At 41.7% G+C, this 25,059-nt stretch overlaps 1 protein-coding gene across 1 annotated transcript; it reads left to right on the forward strand.

Moving 5' to 3' along the window:
• The first annotated feature begins 409 nt into the window (after nucleotides 1–409).
• LOC124860284 (androgen receptor-like) lies at nucleotides 410–24,525 on the forward strand. The gene is made up of 9 exons (XM_047353461.1): nucleotides 410–2,874; nucleotides 5,704–5,840; nucleotides 6,067–6,183; nucleotides 7,778–7,912; nucleotides 9,687–9,887; nucleotides 11,182–11,326; nucleotides 13,338–13,468; nucleotides 13,625–13,776; nucleotides 23,444–24,525. Exons 1-9 carry the CDS (start codon nucleotides 2,006–2,008, stop codon nucleotides 23,606–23,608), a joined length of 2,052 nt encoding a protein of 683 aa, XP_047209417.1. The 5' UTR covers nucleotides 410–2,005; the 3' UTR covers nucleotides 23,609–24,525.
• Nucleotides 24,526–25,059: the final 534 nt, after the last annotated feature.

Genomic DNA, 25,059 nt, shown 5'->3' on the forward strand with positions numbered 1-25,059 from the left:
TTTTTTAAACAAATCAAGCAGTTCTGTTGGTTCTTTCTTCCTTAGAGAATCAAAATACAAAGGTAAGTTATTAAGCAAAATTTTTCAGATTACTGTAATAACTGTTTTAACTGTCAGTGATTTGTTCACACTTGTAAATATCTCATAATTAGAAAATAAACACAAGAAAGTACAGCATTGGTATATTTCATTATGCATTTCATTTTGGGATTAAACTTGACTACAAATGATTGAATGGTGCCTTGGAAATTCACCATGCATCTGTATTAGACCCTCTCTGACTTATTACTATTACTCTAGAATAGGGGGGCACCGATTGCAGTTTTCTGACCAATTACAGATTACCGGACCGGCCAAATCCAATTTTGGCCGATACCAATTTCTTTTTCAATCTTATTTTATTTAAAAACATTGAACAGCACCCATGAAACAATACAAACGTGTTTAACCTGCACGATGCAGTGCTCTCAAATATAAAATACATTTTTATTTTTCATATTAAAAAAAGAAACAACTTCCACAATACGTAACACAGGTAGATAAGATTGGTGGATAAGATTGGTAAATAAGATCGGTTTCACATGTAAATATCGTCCAATCACAGATCTCCCAAAAGTAAGGAAATCGGGGGTGATCGATTGGCTGGCCAATCTATCGGTGCACCCTACCATAGAACCACATTTTGCTGCAGTTAGTTACATCCCCAAATCTTTTTGGGCTATGTTTTGTACCTGTTTTGCTTGTCTAGAGACCAAAATTTTTGCTCGTTCCTAGTTGCTCAAGCTCAGTCAGACTGATTAGAAAGTGTCTGTGAACATCAGTTGTGAAGTCCTGCCACAGAATTCCAATTGGATTTAGGTGTGGACTTTGACTATGTCATTTTAACACATGAATATGCTTTGATTTTAACCATTTCAATGTTGCCCTGGTTGTATTCGGGGTTGTTGTCCTGCTGAAAGATGAACCTCAACCCCAGTCTTTTGAAGCCTCTAATGATTATTCTTCCACGATTGCCCTTTATTTAGCGCAATCCATCTTTCCATCAGTTCTGACCAGCTTTCCAGTCCCTGCTGAAGGAAAGGTATCCCCACAGCATAATGCTGCTATCATTTAACTTCACAGTGGGGATGGTGTTTTCAGAGAGATGTGCAGTTAGTTTTTGCTATACAAAAAGTTCAGTTCAGTTTAACAATATGCATTGTTTTCCTTCCACTTGACACTTAAGTTCATCTTTCGAAAATCCTTTAAGATGCATTGAAGTTTGCTGCTATAAGGTGACAACAGATAAAAAAGAAAAGTTCAAGAAATACTGTTTTTAATAATGAATATTAGTAAAAAAAAAAAAACAGTCCATATGTCTGCATTTAACAGACATTGATTATTTGTAATGACTATTCGTGAAAAAAAACAGTCCATATGTCTGCATTTAACAGACATTTATTATTTGTAATGAAGGCAAAAGGGGAGCAAACAAGATTGTGTAACTGAAATATGACAGCTGCAGTCTTGCTGTTCAGTGTGGAGAGCGACATTAAGTAGATTTACTGTCTAATCGCAGCAATTCTCGCGAGACCTAGTACTTTTCGCACCCAAAAAACAGGGGGCGAGTCCACACCGAGATGAGTTACGTTACGGGTCGCCTGTTCCGTGTTCTTATTGTTTGCAGATCTGATTGAGTAATCAATCAAGATATAAAGTCCTTCCACCGCTGTCTCTATCGGTTACCCCCCAGTTTAATTTTAGTGGCGTGCAAATAACCGAACCGTCGCTCTGGAAAATGGGTTCTTTGTAAGTAAGACAGACAGTAAAAAGTTCTGCAGCGCTTCATTCGCAGATCTGTGGGACGTCCTTTCCCTTCAGCAACGTCCTCGGTTGATCTGAATTCCTCGTCCGCTGAGACGCATGAGTGGAGTCTAACTGAGTAGGCGTATTCTCACCGGGAGGGAAAAAGTCGTTTGTTTGCTCTCTGCGCACTCTGCTTTAACTCCAAGGACGAGAGCCGAACATGGCCTTTCGCCCCAGCCTGTCCGACCGAAACGAAACGGTAAACTACCTGATGATGACCGAGAGGGATCGCTTGGAGACCATCGACGCATACGCGTGCCCAACTCTGGAGCTCAGCAGAGCCGTATCGGTGTCGCTGGGGTTGGACTCACTGTCGTCTCCGCTCAGCGGTGTGAGCCAGTGCCCCAGCAGCGCTTTCGCAGACTTCGACCAAGCGGCCGCTGGCGGCGGAAGCAGTTCCAGCGGAGCGCAGGAGTTGCGCACGCTGGGAAATGCGAGCTCAGATGGCAGCAGGCTCGTCCGAATTGACAGCAGCCTCGGAGTGGACGAATTTGTGGAGGTGTGCCACGGCTTGCGGCAGGTGAGCTGCGTGGATCAGTTCACGTCCGGGGAGATGAATGGTGCACAATCTGTGACGCGCGGCTCGGTGATCTCCAGATTTGTTTCCAAGGACTCAAGCATGTTCATGAACTCAATAGCGCAGGTTCCCACGACCCCTCAAGTAACTGAGGTTGGACCTCTGAAACCACTCTCTGCCGAGGCGAACCTGTACAGAGAGACCCAAGGTGTGTGGTGCGCAACCGAGCGCGCATATGGCGAGCGATCCGAGCCGTATGGAGGCGCGTACGACGGACACAGTTTCTTGTGTAAATACTGCGGACAAACCTCTTTCGGACCCAGGCAAGAGTGCAACTGCGTGTGGTACAGGAGAGGGAAACGGAGCGGTAAAGGTGGCTCGCCAGCTTCCACGGTTCAGGCGTACGGCCAAGTGGAAAGTTACCCAGACGCGATTCCTCAAGGGCAAAGCACTTTTTCCACTATCAAGACTGAACCTTCCGTTTGGGTGCACTGTACAGATCGCAGGTTCAGGTAAATGACTGATTCTGAGTTCCTTTATTTATTTTAAAACAAGAGGACGGTCCCCAAGGCATAGGCAAGGTAAGCAACTGCTTAGGGTGCTCGGGCCATCAGGAGGACCCCAAGGGTGATATGCGTCTCACAAAGAATATATGGTGTGTACTTGGACTTACCAAGTTTGTAGTCTTAAAGAAAGCCCCATTTAGAAAAGCCAGAGTCGTCGTTCAGCATGAAACTCCGAATCCAACATGGCTGCCATGCATATAAAACATGGTGAAAGTTGCAGAATAAAAAAACTAATTAATATTAAGACATGTTATTGTCTCATCACACCCGTGGCACACATAAAGTTGTGCAGTCGTAAAGCTGTACATTCTTTATTTGTGAACCTGTTCTGGGGTTTGGAGACATACAATTGAGAGAACCACGTTATCAGTGTGTGTCCCTCCAGGTAAACACCACATTAATTAGTTGTATGAGTCTGACTCCTGTGTTATGCCTTCACAGATCCATGTTTCTACTTCTGTGACAAATCTAATATACTAATAGATCTCAAAACTTCACATTTATAGTTGGGTTTGGAAAGAAAAAAAAATTTTCTTAATTTTTAGCTTGAATTATTTCTGGAACAGAACAAACTCACCAATACATCTCAAGACTGTAAACTTTAAATAGTTGCGTTGAATGAAAATGTGAAAGAATTCTACAATTCTTCAGAGTTTTAAAAGTAAAAAAAATTACAAATGAATTACAAAATAAAATATCCATATTCACAGTTCTAATTTAATCTCACTACTTTAATCATGTCTGCTGCTCTTTGTATCAGTGCTGGAGACACATGTTGTGCCCACTATAATTGCAGCTTAATCAATAATTAAATGAGAAATATTTTCTTCCTTTCAGACTCTACTGAGTCTGCATTGAAACGTTGCATTCCAGGCATGAATTCCAAACCCAACAAGTGAGGCAGAGAAATAATCTCATCTCCACAGTTTATTTACTGCGTTTTATTTAATTGTGAACTGGAAAGGGGGCCTCAGATGATGTTCTGCTCAGTGTTCCATAAAATCATGGGTCTGGGTTCTGCCACTTTTAATCTTCACGGGCTATCAGTCAGTCTCTTCTGCATGTCACGGAAAACAAAAGAGCAAAGTGTTAGGGATCAGTCTTTATCACAGTATCCTTAGTGACAGGCATTAACTTTCAAAGTGCTGTGGTGAAACTAACTAATTTTAGATTTTAAACCTAATTTCTCTTCCTTTCAAAGGCCACTTGGCTTCAATAGACTGTTCAAAAAAACGTGACTATGCCCTGTTATTGGCCGTAACTTGCATTGTTACTTTGTGGAATCATGGCCCCATCCCACTGCAGCGGCTGCATATCTACATGAAACAGTTTGAGCTCTAGCAGGCTGCACCGTTGCACTCTTCTCATTTTGGCCTTGGCCAAGCTGCGTTTCAGCATACAGCCTGAGTGAAGCAAAGTTCACCTAGTCCCCAAACTTTCCAGAAACGCCCTTTTATTTGTGCCGCAGCTAACGCGACTTCCAGACAGGGAGTTCATCTATCAGTGGGGCTATAAACAAGAGATACAGCACCTGTTGCTGATTCTGTGTTTGGAGTGGAAGAGTTTAAAGTTGTGGGTTATGATTTCCAGAACTCTGGCATTCTTAAATCACAAGTTTTTAATTTTATTTGTATCGTAGTTGAATTCACTGGAGCTGATCAGCTCTGGGATTGGGAAATTCACTAGGCGTAATTGGATTGTATTCGAAGGTTAAGTAGTCTAATTCTCCACACAGAAAAGCTCCCTGTGACCCTAATCTATTAATATATATGTTTCACTTTGTCCTTAAATGCTTTCAAATGCATGCCATGGCTGAAAGTAATAAAACCATTTTTGAAATATTTTAAAACCATGAATTCTCATGGTACAAATGTTAAAATGTTATGGTTTCAAAATCGTTTAAGTCTTTCTTCATAATGTTGCCATATAAATAAGATAATCACTTTAAGTACAAACACCCCGATTTTGCAAGTTTTTACACATTTTGAACCAAAAATGTCTTCCAAGCATTAATAGGTATTGTTATGGGTGATATGGCCCACTACCCAGGGTGCTCTGGTGTTTGTGATTCGCAAAATAAAAACTCCTATTGCTTATTGTTCTTTTCAATATGGATTGGAATGCACTAAAATGAAATTCACTGAACTAATCAATTTATTAAACATCTGCTTTTATGATATTCATATATTTGTTAAACCTTAATTGGAGGATTTAAATCCAATGAAGCCTAATTGGTGGTTGCTTTTGATATGAGCAATATGGCTCACCGCCCAGGGTGCCATTGTGTTAGGGTGCAGCATGAGTACCCCCACCCTGGTGTTGTGTACGGTGTAAGCACTGTTACATATTTGTGAGTACACTTAGACTTGTTAATAAAATTGGCATTTGATTTGGGTTTGTTACCTATTGCATTTTTATTTTTATTTAGTTGAAATGTAAAACACACTAAACTTAACTGCAGTTTTCAAGTACTTTTTGTGCAAATTATATCCTTTTGCCATAAAGGTTTTTATAGTTACATAAGTATATTAGAAATATTGTTAGAGCTTTTTTTCAGCCAGCTTGATCGGCAGTATGCAGGAATGTGTGGAGGGTGGCAGCGCTATGTTACTCCACACTGCATACAGCTGGAAACGTCTCCCCTGCACTTTCCTTCACCTCTTAATTATATGGCAACATTATGAAGAAAGACTTAAGCAATTTTGAAACTGTAACATTTTAAAGCCACGGTTTACATTGATAACCATCCACGTTTGTATCTATGTGCACCTCCAGGCACGAGGATTTTTTCCCAGGCGTGTTCCTGTCAGACAGGAGAGTGTGTCAGGTGTGCGGCGACGATGCCTCGGGTTGTCACTATGGAGCGGTCACCTGCGGCAGCTGCAAAGTGTTCTTCAAGAGGGCCGCTGCAGGTGGGAGTGACACGCACACACACTCTCACTCAAGCATCTCTGAGTACACATGAAATTTACCGCATGCATCCCCTGATTTAATTTCTTACACCCACTCATTCTCTAATGCCTACAGGGCACAGTGACCTGACATTATGAGGCTGAGCAGTTTGTTATCAGTAAACACCCACGTGGGGTTGCTATGAGTTAAAGCCTAAGCAATGTGGATTTTGTTGTGTGCCTCCAGGAAAGCAGAACCACCTGTGTGCCAGCCGGAATGACTGCACCATCGACAAGCTGAGGAGGAAGAACTGCGCCTCGTGTCGGCTAAGGAGGTGCTTCATGTCCGGAATGAGCTTGAAAGGTACAAATCTACAGGCATGAAACCGTAAAGAGGAGAAATGGGCAGTGCCTTGCCAAAGTATTTGTACCACGTTACAACAGCAACCTTCAGTGTAATGTATTAGAGTTAAATGTGATAAACCTGCACAGAGTAGTGCTTAGTTTTGAAGTGGAAGGGAAATAATGCATGGTTTTTGAATGTTTATTAAATGCAGTTCTGAAAAGTGTGGCGTGTTTTTGTACTCAGCCCTCTGAGGTGATACTTTTTAGAACCACCTTTCCCTGAAGTTATTGATGTGAGTCCCCTGAGATGTGTCTCCCTTTCTTCTTTGCAGAATAGCTCAAGCTCGGTGAGAATTGATAGAGTGTGTCTGAGAAGAAGTTTTGTAACAGATTTTCCATTGGACTTTGAGCATTTCTAAAAGATCAATATACTTTGATCTAAACCTGCTAGCTGTAGCTCGGATGTATGTTAATGAGCCTTATCCTGCTGGAACCTCCGCCTCAGTCTCAAGTCTTTGGCAGACTCTAAACAGGTTATCTTCCATGGGTGCACCACATTTAGCTCCATCCGTGTTCTTCTCAGCTCTGACCTGCTTTTCTGTCTTTATAGTTAAAAAAGTATCCTCAAAGCATGATGCCCCCAGCATTATGTTTTACAGCTGGAATAGTGTGTTCAGGGTGATGTTCAGCACCTTCCCGTGACATACCGCAAACAGAACCTCTTATGGCTTTATTCTTCTCATTCCTCCATAAAGACCAAATTTGTTACAAAAACTAATAGTGATGCTTAACAAATTTTACCAACTGAGCTGTGGAGCTCTGCAGTTCCTCCGTAGTTACTGTGGACCTTTTAACTACTTCTCTAATTTTCTAGAACTCCGAATTCATCTCTTACTCTTTCTGTTTTTAGGTCATGGTTTAAACTATGGTCTTGGGCATCGTTTTATAACCTAGCTCTGTATTAAACATCTCCACAGCTTTCTCTCTGACCTGTCTACAGTGTTTATTGGACTTCATGATACTGTTGGTTCTCTAATGTTATTTAAGAAACCTCTGTGGCCTTCACAAAACACGTGGTTTTATGCTGCAATTACATTACACACAGACTCAATTTACTAATTAGGTGAAAGCAATCTATTTTCTCTCGACTTCACAATTATGTACTACTTTGTATTGGTCAAATGCATAAAATCCCAATAAAACACCATACAAGTTGAGAGAGTTAGAATAGTTTAGTAAGCTGCTGCATTCGGTGTGCATGTGGATAAAGGGGGTCAGTGTGGTTAAATGCCTTACATTCAACAGATCAGAACTGTTCCTGCTAAAATTTAGTGTAACAAATTTAATTCAACAGAGGTCAAAAAGAGCTTTTCATTTCGTTCTTATATCTGTTCAGTGGCAAAAAAAAAACAAAAAACTTTCCGACGTGTCGTTTATAGGATACCGCACAAGAAGCTTGTAAACAATTTTAGCCTCATTTGTAGTAACCATGTGCTGCTGTTTTCTATGGTGGCATATTTTGGCAAAAAAAGTGTGAGATCAGTTGTAACTAGGGCTTCCTGCTTTTAGTCATTTGTCTTTCTCCTGTCTGTGTCGCTGGTGTGTGATTTTAGGCCGGAGGCTGAAGGGAGTCGGACAGACGAGAAGCGGAGAGGAGGAGCAGCAGCCCGCTGCCTGGGGGCATGGAGAAAGGGAAGGGAAGTACGACGTTGTCTTGGAGCCTGGAAATGCTGCTGCCAGGGCTCAAGGTGGGGAGGATTAGTGGCTCACAAGCTTCAATATCAAAGAGATTTCCAAAGAGTGTAACCATATATATATATAGTGAACCTGGAGACCAGTCTTTTACATGATCTTCTTCCGCTGCTTCAGATGCTTCAGACACTCCATTACACTCACTTAGTCTCGCCGATCAGTGCTTTTCTTAAGGCTACATACAGGGGTTGGACAATGAAACTGAAACACCTGGTTTTAGACCACAATAATTTATTAGTATGGTGTAGGGCCTCCTTTTGCGGCCAATACAGCGTCAATCCGTCTTGGGAATGACATATACAAGTCCTGCACAGTGGTCAGAGGGATTTTAAGCCATTCTTCTTGCAGGATAGTGGCCAGGTCACTACGTGATACTGGTGGAGGAAAACGTTTCCTGACTCGCTCCTCCAAAACACCCAAAGTGGCTCAATAATATTTAGATCTGGTGACTGTGCAAGCCATGGGAGATGTTCAACTTCACTTTCATGTTCATCAAACCAATCTTTCACCAGTCTTGCTGTGTGTATTGGTGCATTGTCATCCTGATACACGGCACCGCCTTCAGGATACAATGTTTGAACCATTGGATGCACATGGTCCTCAAGAATGGTTCGGTAGTCCTTGGCAGTAATGCGCCCATCTAGCACAAGTATTGGGCCAAGGGAATGCCATGATATGGCAGCCCAAACAATCACTGATCCATCCCCATGCTTCACTCTGGGCATGTAACAGTCTGGGTGGTATGCTTCTTTGGGGCTTCTCCACACTGTAACTCTCCCGGATGTGGGGAAAACAGTAAAGGTGGACTGATCAGAGAACAATACATGTTTCACATTGTCCACAGCCCAAGATTTGCGCTCCTTGCACCATTAAAACCGACGTTTGGCATTGGCATGAGTGACCAAAGGTTTGGCTATAGCAGCCCGGCCGTGTATATTGACCCTGTGGAGCTCCTGACGGACAGTTCTGGTGGAAACTGGAGAGTTGAGGTGCACATTTAATTCTGCCGTGATTTGGGCAGCCGTGGTTTTATGTTTTTTGGATACAGTCCGGGTTAGCACCCGAACATCCCTTTCAGACAGCTTCCTCTTGCGTCCACAGTTAATCCTGTTGGATGTGGTTCGTCCTTCTTGGTGGTATGCTGACATTACCCTGGATACCGTGGCTCTTGATACATCACAAAGACTTGCTGTCTTGGTCACAGATGCGCCAGCAAGACGTGCACCAACAATTTGTCCTCTTTTGAACTCTGGTATGTCACACATAATGTTGTGTGCATTTCAATATTTTGAGCAGAACTGTGCTCTTACCCTGCTAATTGAACCTTCACACTCTGCTCTTACTGGTGCAATGTGCAATCAATGAAGACTGGCTACCAGGCTGGTCCAATTTAACCATGAAACCTCCCACACTAAAATGACAGGTGTTTCAGTTTCATTGTCCAACCCCGGTATATATATATATATATATATATATATACTCTTGAAGCTCATCAACAGAGTACCAAGAGTGTGCAGAGCAGTAATCAAAGCAAAAGGTGGCTACTTTGAAGAACCTAGAATATAAGACATATTTTCATTTGTTTCACACTTTTTTGTTCAGTATATAATTCCACATGTGTTAATTCATAGTTTTGATGCCTTCAGTGTGAAGCTACAATATTCATAGTCATGAAAATAAAGACAACTCTTTGAATGAGAAGGTGTGTCCAAACTTTTGGTCTGTACTGTATATCTATCTCACTTCTGGCTTCTGTGTAAACTCCTGCAGGGCCTCAGCTTTCAGGGATCCCTCCAGCTATGCGCTCCTGCCTCTCTCTGCTCACCATCCTGCAGTCCATCGAACCTGCTGTGGTCAACGCCGGGCATGACCCAGCCCAGCCAGACAGCCCCGCCTCTTTGCTCACCAGCCTCAACGAGCTCGGAGAAAGACAGTTGGTGACGGTGGTGCGCTGGGCCAAGGCAATACCAGGTAAACCAGAATGAGACGAGCTGACAGGTACAACATATTACCTTAAATCGATTCAAGCTGTAAATACCTGTAGTTGATTTCTCTGGATGAATCTGTGATAAACTAAAGCGCTAATAAGTTAGACCTGTGAACAGCCTTAGGCAGTTGAGCACACCTGTGTGACTCAACAGACTGTCGTAAAATGGAAACGTGTCAAACCTGGCATGAGAAGTATAGAGCATCTTTAAGCTATGTGCATTGCATCAATAGAGTTGGTTCAGGATTTTTGAATGGTTGTAATAACCGGATCTTAAGCAAGTAATATCTCTTTTGGCATCTTTATCCTGTATAAAACTGAAATGGATGGTCCATCATAAAACATTTTAATTTTTCACAAAAACATCTCAGTGTTTTATGCTGCTATTGTGTGAAACTTTAAACAGTTTTCACATTTGCATTGTGCAATTATTTACAAAGCAGCTGAGGATCATTTACACAAAAAAAGGAGTTGGGAGGCAGTGCACAACCAGTTATATTCCAGAGTGAAACATGAACTGAGAATGGAACATGTAAAGCATTTCAGATCTGAATAACTGTCTAATAAAAACTGGTTAGCAATGGAAAATATAATAAAATAGCATTCCCTGTGCACAATGGACTCCCCTGCAGAATCCACCATGCAGATCTCCCGCTGCACGACATCTCTTCTGCCATATCAGGCACTGCACTGTTGGCATGACCACAACACTCCAGGCCACAAAGTTATGCAGAAGGTTGCAAAAATTGGCAAAGGGTTCTATTCAGCTCATGCTCCTACCTCCACCTATCCATGAAATTTTGTCCTACACCATTCACCATTTAATGCAAACATAATGACTGTGGAAAGGGTCATAAAATACGATTCAAGGTTTTAAGACAGTAGGAGTCCGCTTTATTCGCTGTCCCTCTCAGACGTTTGGGATTAACTAATCTGGATTTAAACTAAACGAAGAAACCACGCAAGTTGTCTACTGCAGGTAAAATATCAACTGCTTGTAACCTTTTAACAGAACCTCACTTAAAAATACTTTATCTCTTTAGCACTGGAGCTGTCTGGTGCAAAGTAAACTAGCCTGTCCAAATATTGACTACTAGAAGAAAATATGTTCTTGTTTAAGAAGATGATGGAGAACTGAAAATAGGGGAGCACTGTCTCTTGTGTGATCTTTGTTGTTACTAGGCTGGATATTTAATTAATTGAGGATATTATTATTAAATTAGCTTTCCACTTCATCTTGAGCAGAACATTTTTCTTAAGTTTCAGTTTTATTAACAGGTTTCCGTGACTTGCATGTGGACGATCAGATGTCAGTGATTCAGTTGTCTTGGATGGGGGTGATGGTGTTCGCTTTGGGCTGGAGGTCCTACACGCTCACAAACTGCTCCATGCTCTACTTCGCCCCCGACCTGGTCTTCAACGAGTAAGTCATACAAAAAATGTTTGTTTTTTTTTCATCCCAGATGTCTAACATTAATAAGTTTTTTGGCTGCGAGTTGAGTAGTTGACAAAGGTTTTCCAAGCCTGTCGCCTCTTTATCAAATGGTGTTATCTTGGGTGTAATCAGCTGTAATAATCGCAGTGGTGAGGGGTTTGTTGGAATATCAAGAGGTTTTCACCTGTCACCATCACTAGGAAAGGGAACCATGGTGGAATACATTCTTCAGAGGTAGACTGACTAATCAAACAATGAATTGTCTGTTCTTAAGGCGAGACGGTAAACAAGCACGTTCTGATCTTACCACTACCTTTGCGTCTGATGCATGTGGCCGCAGAGAGATCAGCTCTGATGATTTATTCCATTTTATCTCTTTATAGAAGCACTCATCTCACCAAGATGTTCGCTTTTATTCACCTTGATATGTGCTGATTTGATTTGCGGCACAAACTTCCAGCCTCAACCAAAAATCTGCCTTTAACTGTCTTTTTTCTTTGCTTTGAACTTCCAAAAAACATACTAGTGCTTTTGTAACAAATTGCAGTGCGTGATATGCATATATACCTTGCAAAAATATTCATATGCATTGAGTGGTAAAAGGCAGCCATTGTTGAAACAAATCTATAGGAAGTCTTGTTTGCAGTTTGTCACAATTGATGTAGGAGAAGGTGTTCTGATCAGATAAGACTAAAATTGAACTTTTTGGGTTACATGTCAATGTGTGTTTCAAAAAGACAACTCTGCACAGCATGAACATACCACCGCTACTATAAGACATGGTGGTGGCAGTATCATGCTGGGGGGTGCTTCTAAGGACTCAGGGGGAGCTGCAGAACTACATATAGCACACTATATTTGACTAACATTAACTATCACCTTGAATACAACATCCTCACGGTGAAACATGGTGAGTGCAACATCATGCTGTGGGGACAGGGAAGCTGGTCAGAGTTGACAAGAAGGTGAGCGAGACGAGAATACTGGAAGAAAACCTGTTAGAGGCCATAAAAGACTTGAGACTGAGGCTGAGTTACATCTTCCAGCAGAACAGCAACCCTAAACATGCAGACATGTTTAGGGTTTAGAGAAGGGTTTAGTTTAAAATAGATAGTAATGTTTAAATGGCCCAGTCAAAGTCCAGACATAAATCAAATCCAAATCTATGGGAGCCCTCGAAAGTTGCTGTTCAAAGACAATTTCCATCCAATCAAACTGATCCTGAGCTATAAGACAAAAATTGTCAAATTTTAGTTTCTACATGTGCAAAGGTCCAAAAGACGTTGTTATTTAGGTTTATCAAAGTAAATGGGTCTAAATATAAATGCATGTCAAATTTTTAAAAATACTGATTTGTAAATATTTTGGAAAACCATGGATCGTTTTCGTTTTACTTCACTATCATGCATTACTTTGTGTTTGTCCTATAAAGTCCCAGTAAAATACATTGGAGTTTGTTGGTTGTAACGCAATAAAATGTGAAAAAGTTCCGTAGGTATTTTTTCCTTTGCAAGGCACTGAACCGATGCTCCTGCTTTGCAATCTGGTGAACTGTTGTGCCAGCAGAGAGTGCTGTTCAGATGGCTTACGACCAGTCATGGGCCTTTTCAGTTTTTCTGGGATTTTGTGTTACATTAGTAAAACGCTTTTTCTCTGTGCATTAGACCTCTGTCACTCCTACAGGGCCGCCTGTTGCTAGCATGGTTAATGGATACGCCTGCCCGTGTTGCTGACCCTCATTTTTCTCTGCCTATCTGTCCTTCTCCTTTTCCATTATCCATCTTACTCATTTTTCTCTCACCCCTGCTGTGCTTTCTCCGTTCTCCACTTTTCTTGTCCAGGCAACTATTAATCCTCTTCCTCCTCTCTGTATGTTTCTGTCGCAACATCTCCTGCCTTCACACTTCTGCTTTTGTCGCACCTTGTATTCAATCTCTCCTTATCCCCTTTAATGCTGTTTTTTTTTTTTTTGTCCCTAACCTCCCTCCCTCTCTCGCAGCCAGCGTATGCAAGTGTCCAGCATGTACGAACACTGTGTGAGGATGAAGCTGCTCGCCCAGAGGTTCTGCAAGCTGGAGGTTACCGAGGAGGAGTTCCTCTGCATGAAGGCCCTGGTCCTCTTCAGCATCAGTGAGTCAGCTGGCATAAATTCAAAAAAACAGTCTGAGCGTTGATCCTGCAAAGTGAAATACTACTTGAACGGAGCTGGGCCCATAAGCCGAAGAATTGATGGGGAGGGAAAACGTTTGTGAGAATAATTGTTGTGTTCTGGTTTTGTGGTCACAGTGCCAGTGGAGGGCCTGAGAAGCCAACGCTGTTTTGACAAACTGCGGACCTCCTACATCAAGGAGCTGGACCGCTTGGCAAGCCACCACGGGGAGACCACCCGGACACAGAGGCTGTTTCAGCTCACACAGCTACTGGACTACCTTCAGTCGGTAATACGTGCGACTCTGTAACCCAACCTCCTCCGCTCCTCACGTGTCTGATCTGTTATGTGTCATTTTGTCATTGGCCTAGAACACAGAAACTGTATTTGGCTCCCAGCAGTACAGTGTTGGTATATTTTTACCTAACACGTTCAGGTTACTTTACCAGAGTCTGTTTTCTGTTTAACAACAACAAAAAAGTGTCTTGGCAGAGGGGCTTCAGTTCAGTTCTTTTCATCTTCTCTGCTCTGGCTCCACCTACTGGCTACCGAGTGGCACTACTGGATTTAAAAATTTTCTGCTTATTTGTACTTTCTTAATTACTGCATCTGATTTGGTTTTATACACTACTGTATATTGCCAAAAGTATTGGGTCAGACCACCAAATCAATGAATTCTGGTGTTCCAATCACTTCAATGGCTGCAGGTTTATAAAGTATGGTGTGGAGAAGCCTGACTGGCCTGCACTGAGTGGTGACCTAAACCTTCTTGAACACCTTTGGGATGAATTAGAGCAGAGGCTGCAGTACTGTTTTTCTCATCTAACTATGAACACACTCCTAAACCTTGTGGAAGATGTTTACAGTATAGTTAAAGTTACTATTGCTAGCAACGGTTGATCCATCAACTAATTGGTCCTTATATATTAGGAATAGAGTGTCATTAGAGTTTATGTACATGTAAAAGTAGACAGACTAATACTTTTGGCATTATAGTGTATGTCAAGATAAAACATATTGAAAGCAAAATTTATTGTGATTTATTTCCATCCAGAGTTGCATACATTTTTTGCAAAAATCTTTTAAGAAAAATTATGGGAGAGTCAGACTGCTGTGCAAATTCATCTCCAGCACATCCCGAAGATTCTCAGTGTGGTTAAAGCTTACTCGGGTAATGAGCTGATCTTATTCTTTGGGCACATAACATAGCTGAACCTAGATCAGACCAACTGCAGCAATTCCAGACTAGGCACCAGACATGATGGGTGCACTCTCTCCTGATTCACCCACCATTTTGGAACACAGAAAATCTGGACTCATCAGAACACAAGGCAAGGCAAGTTTATTTAAATAGCACATTTCAGTAGTAAGACTATTCAAAGTGCTGTACATGAAGAAAAAAGAAAAAGAGACATAATAGGAAAAGTACATTACAGTGGCATAAATGTAATTAAATAATTAACAAACACAAATAATTAAAGAGAATAAAAATTAATAATTAAAATAAGATGATAATAAAAAAGATAAACATGAGAAATTAATGATAAAGTGATTGATAAGAAAATGAAAGAAGTTGGACTGAAAACTTATCTGATAATGTTTAGATGGCACAGTCAAAGGCCTCTCTAAACAAATATGTTTTTAATCTTGATTTAAAGTAACTTAGGGTTTCAGCACTTTTATAGTTTTTTGGGAGTTTATTCCAGATTAGTGGATCATAAGAACTAAAAGCTGCTTCTGGATCAACTGCAGCTGTCTAATCGACTTTTTAGGCAGACCTGTGAAGACACCGTTGCAGTAATCAATTCTACTAAAGATGAACGCATGAATTAGTTTGTCAAGGTCCTACTGAGACATTAGTCTTTTAATCCTGGAGATGTTCTTTAGGTGATAGAAGGCCGACCTTGTTACTGCCTTTATGTGCCTCTGAAGGTTTAGGTCCAAGTCCATCACTACACCCAGGTTTCGAGTCTGACTGGTGGTTTCTAGCTGTATTAACTGAAGCTGTGTGCTAACTTTTAAACACTTTTCCTTTGGTCCAAAGATTTGTACTTCAGTTTTGTTTTGATTCAGCTGAAGAAAATGTTGGCACAGCCAAGCATTGATTTCTTCTAAGCATTTACCAAGCGCTTGAATGGGTTCATGGTCACCTGGTGACATTGTAACGTATAGCTGTGTGTCGTCTGCATAGTTATGATAACTTCCTTTGTTGTTTATTATAATCTGAGTTAGGGGGAGCATGTAGATATTGAATAGGAGGGGCCCTAAGATGGACCCTTGGGGAACGCCACATGTGATTTTTGTGGTCTCTGATTTAAAATTACCTACTGACACAAAAAAGTCCCTGTCCTTCAAGTAGGATTTAAACCAGTTGAGTGTTGTACCAGAAAGGCCGACCCAGTTTTCCAGGCGCTCTAATAAAATGGAGTGATCAACAGTATCGAATGCTGCACTAAGGTCCAATAATACCAGCACTGTGGTTCTTCCACAGTCTGCATTTATACGGATGTCATTGAACACCTTGACAAGAGCAGTCTCTGTACTGTGGTGACCAGGAAGCCTGACTGGAAGACATCGAAGCGGCTGGTTGTTGTTAGGAAGTTGTTTAACTGTTGAAACACAGCTTTTTCAATAATCTTACTGATGCAGGGGAGGTTTGAGATAGGCCTGTAGTTCTGTAGTAGCAGCTTGTCCAAGTTGCTCTTTTTCAATACAAGTTTGATAATTGTTGTTTTCAGGGCCTGGGTGAAAACACCTGACAAAAGGGACGTGTTTATTATTTGAGTTAAATCAGATGTTATTACAGGCAAAGCTTTCTTAAGGAAAGCTGTGGGTAAAACATCGAGACAGCAGGAAGAAGAGCTTAGTTGGTGTACGATTTCTTCTAAGTTTTTTGTAGCTTATTTGGTGAAATTGTGAAATTTTGTCAAAATCAGTTCTAGTTGGAGACAACATTGGTACTGGAGTTGATGTGGATGTGCTGACTGGCCCTCTGATCTTTTGGGTTTTTTCAGTAAAGAATTTAGCAAATTCGTTGCAGGCCCTGGTAGAGTGGAGTTCAGATGCTACAGTTACAGGAGGGTTTGTTAACCTGTCAACCGTGGCAAATAATACACAAGCATTGTTAATGTTTTTGCTGATAATCTCAGAAGAAAGATTCTCTCACATGGAGACTTTGTAGATTTTATAGTGAACCTGGAGTCCAGACTTTTACATGATCTTCTTCCGCTGCTTCAGGCGCTTCAGACACTCCATTACACTCACTTAGTCTCGCCGATCAGTGCTTTTCTTAAGGCTACATACAGGGGTTGGACAATGAAACTGAAACACCTGGTTTTAGACCACAATAATTTATTAGTATGGTGTAGGGCCTCCTTTTGCGGCCTATACAGCGTCAATCCGTCTTGGGAATGACATATACAAGTCCTGCACAGTGGTCAGAGGGATTTTAAGCCATTCTTCTTGCAGGATAATGGCCAGGTCACTACGTGATACTGGTGGAGGAAAACGTTTCCTGACTCGCTCCTCCAAAACACCCCAAAGTGGCTCAGTAATATTTAGATCTGGTGACTGTGCAGGCCATGGGAGATGTTCAACTTCACTTTCATGTTCATCAAACCAATCTTTCACCAGTCTTGCTGTGTGTATTGGTGCATTGTCATCCTGATACACGGCACCGCCTTCAGGATACAATGTTTGAACCATTGGATGCACATGGTCCTCAAGAATGATTCGGTAGTCCTTGGCAGTGACACGCCCATCTAACACAAGTATTGGGCCAAGGGAATGCCATGATATGGCAGCCCAAACCTTCACTGATCCACCCCCCATGCTTCACTCTGGGCATGCAACAGTCTGGGTGGTATGCTTCTTTGGGGTTTCTCCACACCGTAACTCTCCCGGATGTGGGGAAAACAGTAAAGGTGGACTCATCAGAGAACAATACATGTTTCACATTGTCCACAGCCCAAGATTTCCGCTCCTTGCACCATTGAATCCGACGTTTGGCATTAGGATGAGGGACCAAAGGTTTGGCTATAGCAGCCCGGCCGTGTATATTGACCCTGTGGAGCTCCTGACGGACAGTTCTGGTGGAAACAGGAGAGTTGAGGTGCACATTTAATTCTGCCGTGATTTGGGCAGCCGTGGTTTTATGTTTTTTGGATACTATCCGGGTTAGCACCCGAACATCCCTTTCAGACAACTTCCTCTTGCATCCACAGTTAATCCTGTTGGATGTGGTTCGTCCTTCTTGGTGGTATGCTGACATTACCCTGGATACCGTGGCTCTTGATACATCACAAAGACTTGCTGTCTTGGTCACAGATGCACCAACAATTTGTCCTCTTTTGAACTCTGGTATGTCACACATAATGTTGTGTGCATTTCAGTATTTTGAGCAAAACTGTGCTCTTACCCTGCTAATTGAACCTTCACACTCTGCTCTTACTGGTGCAATGTGCAATCAATGAAGACTGGCTACCAGGCTGGTCCAATTTAGCCATGAAACCTCCCACACTAAAATGACAGGTGTTTCAGTTTCATTGTCCAATCCCTGTAGCTGTTTGGTCCCATTCCCTTTAGTTCTCTTTGTTCATGTAAACATGCTTTGACTTTCATCCTTGAAATTTTTTTTTACAATTTAAATTCACAAAATATTTAAATGAAAGCCGATCCCAATCGTTTAACATTTTTTTGCCAACCCCATCTCTTCTGCAAAGGTGATGGTTCCCCACCATCTATCCAGTTTGTTGTGCTGGACCATTCTTAATCTGGTTTTAGTAGTTTCAGCAATGATGTGCTTGATGCATGCCGGTGATTTGACCCTTCTGAAACAAATTAACATCTTTTTCATGACAACAAGATGTGTCCATATGGTTGTCTAAGAAATGAGAAGCTACTCACTCCATTAGTTTGGTTTATAAAACTTATTTATATAAAATGTAAAAAACACAAAAGTGGACTTTATTTTGTAGTTGAGGGACCTCTCAAGTAAATTTGTTACACTGGGTTTGAACTAGGGGCATCAGAACACTATATTTAGGCAGAAACTAACATCACATCACCTTGAATACAATATCCACACGATGAAACGTGGTGGTTTCAACATCATGCTGTGGGGACAGGGAAGCTGGTCAGAGTTGACAAGAAGGTGAGCGAGACGAGAATAGTGGAAGAAAACCTGTTAGAGGCCATAAAAGACTTGAGACTGGGGCTGAGTTACATCTTCCAGCAGGACAGCAACCCTAAACATGCAGACATGTTTAGGGTTTAGAGAAGGGTTTAGTTTAAAATAGATAGTAATGTTTAAATGGCCCAGTCAAAGTCCAGACCTAAATCGAATTAGAATATTTGGGAACACTTGAAAATTGTTCAAAGACAATTTCCACCTAATTAATTCAATTCAGTTATATAGCGCCAATTCACAACACATGTCGTCGCACTTTACAAAGTCAAATTAATCAAAGAAAGCATATTTCAAGTCAGGTTCATACATTCCAATTAATCCTAACTATCAAATGGTGCAGTCAGATTCAGTTTATTATTCAAATTGGTTAAAAAGTTTTCCGTCTAAGGAAACCCAGCAGATTGCATCCAGTCAGTGACTTGCAGCATTCCCTCCTCCTGGATGAGCATGTAGAGACAGTGGACAGTCACTGACGTTGACTTTGCAGCAATCCCTCATACTGAGCATGCATATGAGAGGACTGTGAGAAAATGGTTACAGGAAGCTCAAGAAGCTCTGCAAGGTTGCTTTGAGGCTACAGACTGGGACGCACTGTGCCAGCCACATGGAGAGGACATCAATGCCATGACTGAGTGTGTAACCGACTATATAAACTCATCCCCACCAGAACCGTGAGATGCTTCTCCAATAACAAACCTTGGATCACCAGTGACCTGAAGGACCTGCTTAACAAGAAAAAAAGAGCCTTCAGAGAGGGAGACAGAGAATTATTGAGGATTATACAGAAGCAACTTAAAGTCAAGATAAGAGACAGCAAGGAGGTGTACAAGAAGAAGCTGGAGTGCAAGCTCCAGCAAACAATATCAGAGATGTGTGGACAGGGATGAAGAAGATCACGGGCTTCAAGCAGAAAGAAGATCAGACTGAAGGAGGTCTGGACAGAGCCAATGAACTGAACACATTCTTCAATAGGTTCAGTTCAGAAACCAGCTTCGCATCCTCCTCTCCTGCTCACAGCCAAACAGACATTCCATCTTCCTTTGACCCACAGGACCCACAGCTGTCCAGTAACACCTCACATTTTTTATCTTCTATCTCAGTCCTAGACCCTTCTGCTTCTACATATTTGCCTTCAACCATATCAAAAGATGCTGATGCTTCCTTTGCTTCCCCCTTCCACCTGTGTGTCTCAAGACGTCAGGTGAAGAGACAACTGGAGAGACTGAATAGGAATAAGGCTGTAGGTCCAGATCATGTCAGCCCTAGAGTCCTGACGGCCTGTGCAGAGCAGCTCTGTGGGATTCTGCAGCACCTCTTCAACCTTAGCCTCACCCAGAAGAAGGTTCCGGTGTTGTGGAAGACCTCCTGTCTTGTTCCGGTACCAAAGAAAACTCACCCATCAGTCCTCAATGACAATAGACTTGTTGTCCTGACATCACACATCATTAAGGTCCTAGACAGACTGATTTGCTTTGTCAGAAACTCCAGAAGACTCAGGTGGAGGCCTCAACAATCTCCTGGATCAAAGACTACCTGACAAAAAGACCACAGTTTGTGAGACTGAAGGGTTGTGAGTCTAACCAGGTAGTCAGCAGCACAGGAGCACCACAGGGGACTGTACTCTCACCATTCCTTTTCATTCTGTACACCTCAGACTTCCAGTACAAGACAGACTCCTGTCATCTGCAGAAATACTCGGATGATTCTGCAGTCGTGGGGTGGATCAGAGATGAACAAGAAGCTGAGGACAGGAAGGTGGTGGACCGCTTTGTGGCATGGTGTGGAAACAATCATCTCATTTTCAACGTGACTAAAACAAAGGAGATGATTGTAGATTTTAAGAGAAACAGGAATAGGTCAAAAACTATTTATATCATGGGAGAAGAAGTGGAGGTGGTGGAGGAGTATAAATACCTCGGTGTTCACCTGGACAACAGACTAGAGTGGAGATGCAACTGTGAAGCCATCTACAAGAAGGGACAGAGCAGACTGTACTTCTTGAGGAAGCTTTGGTCCTTTGGTGTTTGCAGCAAGATGCTGCATATCTTCTATAAGTCTGTTGTGGAAAGTGTGATCTCTTCTACCATCATCTGCTGGGGAAGCAGCATCAGAACCAGGGACTTAAAAAAGCTCAACAAGCTGATAAAAAAGGCTGGTTCTGTTCTGGGGACTCCTCTGGAATCTCTGGAGATCATTGTGGAAAGATGGATTCTTCATAAAATGAAGAACATTATGGAGAACCCTGAGCATCCTCTTCATGAGACTGTCCTACAACAACAGAGTGTCTTCAGTCAGAGGCTTCTTCAGATTTGCTGTAAGACGGAGCGCTACAGGAGATCCTTCCTGCCCACAGCCATCAGCATCTACAAAGGCTCTTTGAAGAAACCTTCATAATATGAGCTACAACAACATTTAATTTCCCTTTGGGATTAATAAAGTATTTTTGAATTGAATTGAATTTAATTGAATGTAGCGACAGCGGAGAGGAAAAACTCCCTTTTAACAGGAAGAAACCTCCAGCAGAACCAGGCTCAGTGTGAGCGGCTGTCTGCCACGACCGACTGGGGGTTTGAGAGAACAGAGCAGAGACACAAAAAGAACACAGAATGTTCCAGGAGTACTTTCTATAGGAAAGAAAAGTAAAACACTAATGGTTGTAGCTCCTTCAGTGGCTTCATCTAGGAGAGAAAGACAGCTAAGCAGATTAAGTCTGAGCCAGTTTTCAAGTCTAGAATATGAAAGAGAGCATATACAGTTAGTCACAGTAGAAGGTCAGCCTGTAGCTTTGTCTAGGAGAGAGACGGGGTTAAACATTGAAAGACAGGACCAAGTGCATCATCTGTTGAAGGTAGCATTAAGCTGTTGGCAGCAGCAGCTTGGCCGATGCAGCAGCCATGTCAGATGTAGCTTCTAGAAAGAGAAAAAAACAGTAGTTATTATGTCCTCCAGCAGTCTAAGCCTATAACAGCATAACTACAGATAGCAAAGACAGCTCAGGATAACCTAAGCCACTCTAACTATAAGCTTTATCAAAAAGGAAAGCTTTAAGGCTATTTTTCAAGCTAAGCTCAAGCTATTTTGCAGGGGAAAATGGGCAAATTTCAGTTTCTAGATGTGCAAAGGCTCAAAAGACATTGTTGAAATGGAGGGATATCAAAGTAAATGGGATGAATACAAATCGATTGCACACTTTTGAGATTTTTATTTCCAAAAAGAACTTTTGAAAACTTTACATAATTTTCCTTTAATTTCATACCCATGAGATTCCTTGTGTTGGTTTATTTGAAGAAAAATCTGTATAAGACATTGAAGTTTGTGATCGTCAGTCATGTTCTATACCGCTTATTCCATAGTGGGTCACGGGGAAGCTGCTCCAGCAGTCTATGGGCAGGAGGCGGGGTACACCCTGGACACGTCGCCAGTCCATCGCAGGGCAACACACAAACAACCACACACACACACACACACACACACTCATTTACACACCTAAGGGCAATTTAGAGAGACCATTTAACCTAACAGGCATGTCTTTGGACTGTGGGAGGAAGCCAGAGTACCTGGGGAGAATCCACGCATGCACAGGGAGAACATGCAAAGTCCATGCAGAAAGAGCATAAAAGCAGGGAGTAGAACCCAGGACCTTCTTGCTGCAAGGCAATAAATAAAAAGGAATAAGTTCAAGGGGTGGGAATACTTTTGGGTTAGTGTCATTAAACATCTGTGCTATCAGGTTGTGAACTATTGAAGTAATTAACTATATATACCATTTTTATTAGTAGTATCAACTTTGGATAATTGAACACCTCGCAGGAATGCTTATTTTCCCCCTGGCAAACCAGCCCGACAGAGGGAAATTGGCAGCAGACGCTTGGCTTCTAAAAGTCATAAATTACACTGCGTATCTTTACATCGACTGAAGTCTGAGACAGTGGGTATGGCCAGACAAGAACCTCAAAACACAGAATGTGTTGCCATGTTAAAGGGGTCACCGTGCGTGTTTTTTCTCCATCCATCCATTTCTCTGTCTCTTTCTTTAAAACATCTGGGCACATTTGCCTCCAAGATAAATTCCATCAGTAAAAGCTGAAATAAATCACTGGCTGAGAGCTTGTTTATCATGCAGACATGTCAGGCAGGCTGTGAGCTTTCTTTCTGCAGAAATGTATCGCTTGAATATTTGTCGTTACGACCCGAGGGATCGCCTGAAACCAGAGTTGTATTTAGACAAAATAAATATTTTTGGTCAAGAAAACGCTTACAAATCACCTATGGTTATGGTTGGAACTGTGTTCTCACTGTATATCTTTTTATTTTAGAAAATTAATACATCAGCAGCTCTATTAGTCCACTGGCTTTTTTAAAAATGAGATACTAACAAACATTCGACCACTAGGGGGAGCAGATCGACCACTTTCCATCAGAAGTAGCCTAAGAACTTGAGTGAAAACAATTAACCACCAGGAGACAAACTCCTGAGATCATTGATTGTGTTGTAACCTCAAGAGGATCAGATCTCTGCTGCAGAGAGCAGTTTTGTCCCTTAAATGCTCAGCTATGTGTGTCATGAGCTGGAGAGCAGCCAGAGACGAGGGAGAAGAGCAGAACTGATTAAGGTCTCGCAGTTCAGGCTCTTTCTGTTTTTTTTCCACCCATCTGTAGAGCCTAGAGTGTTAGATGTCTTTTTCAGCACTAATAACCTCATATATATTTATATATATATTTCTTATACCTGTCTCTTTCTTGCTCTACCTCATTCTCTTCATCTTAGGTTGTGAGAAAGTTGCACCAGTTCACCTACGACCTCTTCATCCAAGCTCAGTCACTGCAGATGCGAGTCAACTTCCCAGAGATGATCTCTGAGATCGTCAGTGTTCACGTGCCCAAGATCCTCTCGGGCATGGTAAAGCCCATCCTTTTCCACAACACGGCTTAGAGGTCCCGGCCATGTCCGGCAAATCAGAAACACGAGGACGCTTTACGGTTTTACGAGGTGACGGAGCCATTGAATTGGACCCTGACAGACGGAGGGAATGACGCATTCTTATAGCGTTTTGTAATCCAGTAACGTCCATTCTGCTCTTCTTTCTGCTCACTCCATCACACACATCATATGGTTCTCTTTTTATGTGGGGGAGGGGGGCTGATCACAGCACTTGCATGCATTCCTGAACATCAGGGGCATATAAAACCTCTTCAGCTCTTCTTACTGATTATTGTCAGCTGAAAGATAAAGCCAGTACCGTAGTGAGAAAAACATGTTTGCAGTGTTCTCATCCCCAAAAGCTTTTCTTCTGTGTGCTGCAGTTTGACATTTGAACTAGCTTTTCTCCACAATGAATGTTATTGTGTGCACCTGAGAGAGAGAGAAAACTGCTTGATTGACAGTTATTAATAAGGCAGTTGTGACTTGCATGCTAAGAGGAAAGGCTATCCTGCCTGAAAGCATATAAAAACATTTTTTAAAGCAGTTCTCATGTCTTATAAAACTTGACTAATAGTTTCATGTATTGTTCAGTGTGTTAAAATGAGCACCTTTAAAGTGCAAGTGACTGCGGTTAAGCTGATTTTCAGTGTATATTTATGAAAAAAAGTAAAATAAATACTCATGATGCAAGTATAAAATGATCAGACAGAAAGGTCTCAAAGACTTGTCCATTAACACTGGGTGACTTTCTAAAAAAGAAGCTTTTTGGAGTGCCAAACACTGTCCATGTGCAACTTTTTCAAAGTGGATATTTCATACTGCTGTGGAACTTTTCTACTGTTTCCTAAAGGTGTTCTTTGCAAATGCTTTCTGGTGTGTCGTCATGTGTTCATTGTTGCTTCAATAATAAATGTTCAACAAAGACACTCCTCATTGGTCGCCGTGTTTCTTGCAAAAGTGGTGTCGGATTTAAGCGCTGAAGCATAGAAGGTATTAATGCAGACAGGAGACAAAGGGCATTGTTTTGTTTTAATGTTTGTCACTTCCATCTGTCTGAAGGCTGAGTTTACTTCAAGAGCAGCCTTGTTGTCTCATTGGAATCCCTTAAAAAAAAATATGGAAAAACCTAACAGGGTACCGCAACCTCTATAAGTGATCTATACTCTAGTTACAATTAAGTTATATATACTAACTAACTCTTGCATAAATATTGAATGTGAAAAATATTACCTTAAAGTATGAATGTGAAGAGTGACTGGTTTTGCTTTTTTACTTGAATGTGCACTGATAAAACAGACTTACAATTTCACCAATGAAGTTGGGGGCTAATGGAGCTAACGGTGGATTCAAGCTTAAAAGTCTTGCTCCAACTTAAATAAACACGTCTTATAACTGTTAAAATATTCATTCATAATGGACTCCCTGTAAACATATCAGCTTCAGCATTCCCTGCTGGACCT

This window comes from Girardinichthys multiradiatus, chromosome 23, assembly GCF_021462225.1.
Source record: "Girardinichthys multiradiatus isolate DD_20200921_A chromosome 23, DD_fGirMul_XY1, whole genome shotgun sequence".
Lineage (NCBI taxonomy): Eukaryota > Metazoa > Chordata > Actinopteri > Cyprinodontiformes > Goodeidae > Girardinichthys > Girardinichthys multiradiatus.